The sequence below is a fragment of the Aptenodytes forsteri genome, unplaced genomic scaffold (genome assembly GCF_000699145.1).
Source record: "Aptenodytes forsteri isolate BGI_AS27 unplaced genomic scaffold, ASM69914v1 Scaffold707, whole genome shotgun sequence".
Lineage (NCBI taxonomy): Eukaryota > Metazoa > Chordata > Aves > Sphenisciformes > Spheniscidae > Aptenodytes > Aptenodytes forsteri.
In genome coordinates this window covers 550,802-556,756 of record NW_008795363.1, presented here as the reverse complement: position 1 = coordinate 556,756, position 5,955 = coordinate 550,802, and the positions used below count along the sequence as shown (strand labels likewise).

Sequence of the window (5,955 nt, the reverse complement as noted above, 5' to 3'; positions counted from 1 at the left end):
GGATATACAAAGCAAGTGATGCACAATGCAATTGCTCACCACCTGCCAACCGATGCCCAGCCAGTCCTCAAGCAGTGGCCCCCCCGGCCAGCTTTCCCCAGTTCATGTACTGAGCATGACGTCACACGGTATGGAATGTCCCTTTGGCCAGTTGGGGTCAGCTGTCCTGGCTGTGCCCCCTCCCAGCTTCTTGTGCACCTCCAGCCTGCTCAGTCGGTAGAGCATGGGAAGCTGAAAAGTCCTTGCCTAGTGTCAGCACTGCTCAGCAACAACCAAAACATCGGTGTGTTACCAACATTGTTCTCATCCTAAATCCAAAACACAGCACTGTACCAGCTACTGGGAAGACAATTAACTCTATCCCAGCCGAAACAAGGACACTGTGCTGATACTTCAACCTGGTCATTTCTTCTTGGCATGCTGGCAGGCTGACAGGCCCTGGCATGGGAAGGGACCTGTCCTGGTTTTCTCAGGATTGTCTCCCAGAATAAGGCCAAAACGTGCTGAACTTTCAGCCGCTGTAGAATGCTGAATTGTTAGGCTGAGTCTTGCTCTCTGCCAGTCTGGCACGGTACAGTGGTTTTGGTAGCCTCAGATCATATTTTATTCAGCTTATGGGCTCTCCCAGGAAGCGGGGCCATCAGTAATTCAGCACAGGTGACCTTTAAATGAAACTAGTGCACAGATATATCAAGAAAGTTCAATTAGCAAATCAAGTGGCAAACTGTGCAAGAGCTATAAATATTATAATTGAGTTGTGCCTGCTGTTTCCATGCACTTTTCTAAATACCCACAATAGACTGTAAATTGCTATAAATAAACAAGCTGGGAAATAAAATCCATATTTTGCTGGAGTTGATTCCATTTGTGATTTCACACTTGTAATTTTCTTTTTTTTTTTTTTTTCCCAGTCTTGTGAGAATATTTACAAAGGCCTTTCCCAGACAGGAGCTTGGGGCTGTTTTGATGAATTTAACAGGATCTCAGTTGAGGTCCTCTCTGTGGTTGCTGTACAGGTAAGTGGAGAAACAATCGTAAATAAATACAAACAAGGCAGAGCCATGCTGCAGCCTTTGGAGCAAGGGTAAACATGGAAAGTGCATGTTGCGGGTTCTAGTTCCGTGTGTAGGCAGGTGAGGGATTATATCCCAAGATTAATCACATGAATATCACAGCACTGACAAAATGTAACAGTGATGTGGTGCAAACATTTTTGTCATTTCTTTTCTTTCTCCAGTTACGGCGTTTGTATTGAGGCGATTCTTTATAGCATCTTTTCCCAGATCAGTATACACCGTGGCTCTGTACCTATTCCTCCTGAGGAAGACACTCGTGTCATTAATGTGCTGTGAGATAATTGCAGCGTATCATTTTAGGGAGGAGAGCTGCCTTGACTTATGGCTACTCAGCTACCATGTAGGGAATAATTTTCATGGAGGGGAAGGGTGGTATTTGGGAAAGATCCATGGCCTGCTGGATTTTTTGGGATTACTTATTGCCTCCAGTCAGGCACAGGTTGTGTGTCACATTCAACAAATAGGAATACATTCAAGATTAATTTTCTTAACGCTTACCTGTCACCAAGACTGTGCAGTCCTCTTTCCTTCCTTCCCTTTTCATATGACTGTAGATTTAATTCCAGTGTTTGTCATGAGAGCTCTGCAAAATGGCTTTGGAGGGTATTCCTGGCCGAGTGGCATAATTCCTAGGAGACATGCGTGCAGCCTCGTGGATGCAGTGCGGTGCTCCTGAATGCTGGTGTCAGCTGGGGTGACATTTGGTAACTGGAACCTGCAGCAGATCTGCAGCCCCTGCTTATGTGCTTGCCTAGGATAGGCTGAGAGTGTGGGATTAAAGCTAGGGGAGAGCTATTTGAGCTGTGCCCAGCTATGCATAGGTGTTTTCCCTGTAGAATGATTTCTTGTCTCCTCTGTAATTTAACCGTTCAGTGCATTTTATTGGTGAGTCCTGTGTGAAGCACAACAGCAGTCCTTGGAGAAGGGCTGGAAAGGAGACTGCCCTCCCCATCATGCTAGAGAGTCCTGTTCTCTTGTGCTTATATATAATCTGGCACTTTGCTTCCTCCTTCCCTTACTCTTACTGGCCCACGAGGAAATCTGGAAATATTTTACATAGGAGAAAAGATTGCAGGAGGATAGGTGCTCCGTACCCTGCTCATGCCTGCCCAGTGAGTGGTGAGGAGGCACCCAGGGTAGGTGCTGTGGGTGTGAATCCCCTCTGGCAGGGGCTGAAATCTGGGGCAGCCCAGGTATAACCACGGGGCAGCAGGATGAAAGCAGGCCCTGCTACTACTTCTGGCCCTTGCTTTGGAGGAGAGCTGTGTCTGGATGTTGTCCAGATCCTAAATCCCATTGGTATCCTCTGAAAACGCCAGGTAAATCCAGCTACCAGGGGAGTTTGAGCAGAGGGTGGGTGCTCAACTGCACTGTCCAGACCGAGACAGCTCTGACATGGGCAGAACTGAAAGTTTTGAGCCTTGGGGGGGACTTCAGTGCTGAAAATTGAGGTGTTGAAGTATCTAAGTTCTTCTGGACTCAAGTGTCAGCTGAGTGCAGGTTTTAGGATCCCAGTGTCTGACTGAGGTGCTGAATTCTTTCTAGACCCCCTTTTGGGCTTGGTATTGCAGAAAAAAAGATCTAGAGCCCAGAAGTTTCTACACTTTTGTAAATGTTCGGTCAAAGACGTTGTTCTGAACTCCTCCATGAACTCCTCACTCTTCTCATCTCTCTCTCACTCATAATTGGTACCTTACATGATGTCCCAAAGAAGCCCCAGGCGGGTACGGGAGTTTATGTATCGTTCCCTCTCAATTTCTCTTCCGTCAGGTTCTAGTTTAAAGTTGTCATTGAAAAAAGTCTTTGAGGATCTTAAAAATAAAAAGGGAAGCTGAACAAAAGAAGCCCAGATATGACTCAACTGCTAATGATTCCCTTGCTCCTGGCTGGAGCGTGGCATCTGAAGAAAGCAGCACGGCTGTCATTCCATCATCGTGTCTCCTGGCTGCTATTAGGAGTGTAACCATGGCGATGTTTAATTGGCTCTTAGTCATGCAGTTAATGTCGATATGGTTCCTTACAGAGAAAAATTCGATTAATTGCTTAATGGCAAACAGCAGTAAGGTTAGAGTAGTGAACCTAGAGAGATACCTCCCTTGCTGAAGTTCTGTTTGCAAGAAGGTGATCTAGCTTTAATAAACTTGCTTTCTTTGGAAGGTGAGGAATGAGAAGAACAAAGCTGCAATCAGGGAAATATCAAAAGACAATACAATATCAGTGAGTGAAGGTGTCAGGGGAGTTCTTACAGCTTCTGCCTTGTGGTTTTGGTTTTAAATTAAGCACCTGATGTTCCAAAATCTTTAGAAGCAATATCAAGTGATCAGTTTGCAATTGAGCTGAGGCCAAGTTTATTGGGAAATGCTGCTCCTTTTCTGGGCCTAGTCAAGGAACAGAGCAGGCACAGGAGGGTTTTGGGCTGTCATGAAGAGCAGTGGTGCATGGGGAGAGGTGAAGATGGGTGGAGGGAATCAGGGGCCTGTATTGTGTCAGACTTTTGGGACTGCATTTGGGTATTGGCTGTGTTGTGGATGCCTGGACAGCCCTGCATCTCATCTCAGGTGTCTGGCCTCCTGCTAGGTTGGGAAGTTGAAAGAGATTATTTAGCCATTGGTGGTGTTTTTGCTGTGAGATGTGCTGGGAAGTGTCCCACAGGTGATGTCAAAAGCCAAGGTGAGACACAGGCAGCTTTGGAGGCGTTTCCTTCCTCTGAGCTGCTCTTCCTCACCCACGTCTGTCATTGTCTTACAGAGCACTGGTGCAAATTCTTGCAATTCCTTTGCAGTTTGACTGCCCAGTCTCTTCAGCTCTCTTTTCTGCTTTGTCAGAGTTTGATTGTGATGGGAGATTGATATTGGTATTGGAGATTCACTCCAGTGTATAAAGCTTTATATGGTCAGTAAAAAACCAAAACAAAACAGTGCTAAGCCCCAGTCATCATGGGGCCAAGCGTAAGGAAGGCAGCACTGTTGTCTGGTGTGTTTTTCATAACTGAACACCAATACTATAATGCTGTCTTGGTTCCTAGGTGAAGAGTGTGCAGGATGCAATACGGGAGAAGAAGAAATCCTTCAATTTTCTTGGAGAAGACATTAACTTAGTCCCCTCAGTAGGCATTTTCATCACCATGAACCCTGGTTATGCAGGGCGAACCGAGCTACCTGAGAATTTAAAAGCTCTCTTCAGGTGAGTCCAGGTCAAGGTTTGTGACCTGCATTATAAGACTGGCAGAAATTGTCATTTGGAACATCCAAGCTTGATTTCATTTCCTTGGGGAATTCACTTGCTTTGGGGAATCGTAGATAGTTTCAGCCTTGTGCAACAATCCTGGGTCTGGGAATGCACAGACAGGGCAAAGGAGCTCTGTCCCTTGCGATGAGAAAGGCAGTGTGTGACCTGGCTCACTGGAGAAGACCTGGAAGATAAAGCTGCAAATCCACTGCCCCTAAGATCTGTAGTCAAGAAATACTTGTTCTGCAATCTTTTCTTGCCTGTCTTTTTAGGCCATGCGCGATGGTCGTGCCAGACTTTGAGCTGATCTGTGAAATTATGTTGGTGGCCGAGGGATTCATCGAGGCCCGGGCGTTAGCCAGGAAGTTCATTACTCTGTACCAACTCTGCAAAGAGCTCCTGTCCAAACAGGTGAGCCCGCTTCTGTGGCTGAATGGTACAATGAAGCCTGTCGATCTCCAAAATCAGCAGGAACATGGCACTCTGCCACTCACCTCCATGGCTAAAGCTTCACAGCTTTTATTTAATGACTGCATTTGCACTAGCTGCTGGGAGAAGAGAAGGTTTGTGATCATCAGAGCAATGAAATTTTCAATCTGCTTTACTGGAGGATCTGCAGGGACAAAAGCACTTGACCAGCTGCATTAATGGGAGAGATTTTTCAATGGGCTCAAATGATACCATGTTCGGGGTAGTATTCAGTGACCCTTTGCATTCCAGTCTCTTAGTTCCTATTGATTCTCCTGTCTGCAAGGTGTTTATGATGTCTGTCCCCCCCTGAGTTTAGCCTAACAGTTCCCTGTCATGTTAGGTGTTGACCAAGTAGGGTCACTTCCAGTGCAAAGCTTTAATTAATCAGATTTTTCCTTGTCATCATTTGCATAGATCAAAGCTGGGTCCAGAGAAGAGGTGAATCAGGACTCCAGATGGAAAACCTGATCTTGACTTTGTCAGCATGAGGCTGGGTGGGAGATGCCTTGTCACAGAAACTTTGTGCTGTGTCTTGGAGGTCTTGGTGGAAGCCGTGGCCTCCCACACAAAGCAGTCAGCCATCGAGCTGTGCTCTGGAGGGTCTTAACAGAGCAGAAATATAAAGAGTTGCTTGTTGGCTTGAGAGTTCCTCTCATGCCTCTTTGTGGTTCTTTTTCAGCAATGTCCTTACTGGCCCCTGCTTGGTAGACTGCCTCTGGGACCACACAAGCCTGGTAATCTTGTGATTGGGCAGGATGGAGAAACTTGGGTATTTGGGGCCTCATAATGGACTAACAAATCTTTCACCTTAGTAGCTCCTGCAGATCCAGGGGTCTGGCTGGCCTTGCTTCAGCTGCTTTATGATTTAGGTGAAGCAAATTTCTTAGGTCTCCAGAGTGCAAGTCCTACTACTGTCTTACTGCCAACTCTGAGCCCACGTGATGGCAGGAACATCTGAATTATTTGACTCTTTAATACTGTCCCTGATGGGAATCTCACCTACTGAAATGGAAATCAGGTAACTCAGTCTGGTGGAGGTCTCTGGCCTCAGTGCAACTAGAAGATTTGGATGTATTTCCACTGCTGACTTGTCTGGCAGTTTGGAGCTGCTGGTTCTTACCCCTTCATGGTGGTGTACTGTCTAAGCATAACCACCCCTCTCTTTTTTTTTTTTTTTTTT

At 46.2% G+C, this 5,955-nt stretch overlaps 1 protein-coding gene across 1 annotated transcript in view; it reads left to right on the top strand.

The window, feature by feature from the left end:
* The window catches only part of DNAH9 (dynein axonemal heavy chain 9), a 214,927-nt gene that overhangs the window by 48,480 nt on the left and 160,492 nt on the right, over nucleotides 1–5,955 (top strand). Inside the window, exons 28-30 of the mRNA XM_009280185.1 lie at nucleotides 912–1,016; nucleotides 4,102–4,259; nucleotides 4,577–4,715. Coding sequence (XP_009278460.1) covers nucleotides 912–1,016; nucleotides 4,102–4,259; nucleotides 4,577–4,715 — 402 coding nt within the window. The remainder of the gene's footprint in view (nucleotides 1–911; nucleotides 1,017–4,101; nucleotides 4,260–4,576; nucleotides 4,716–5,955) is intronic.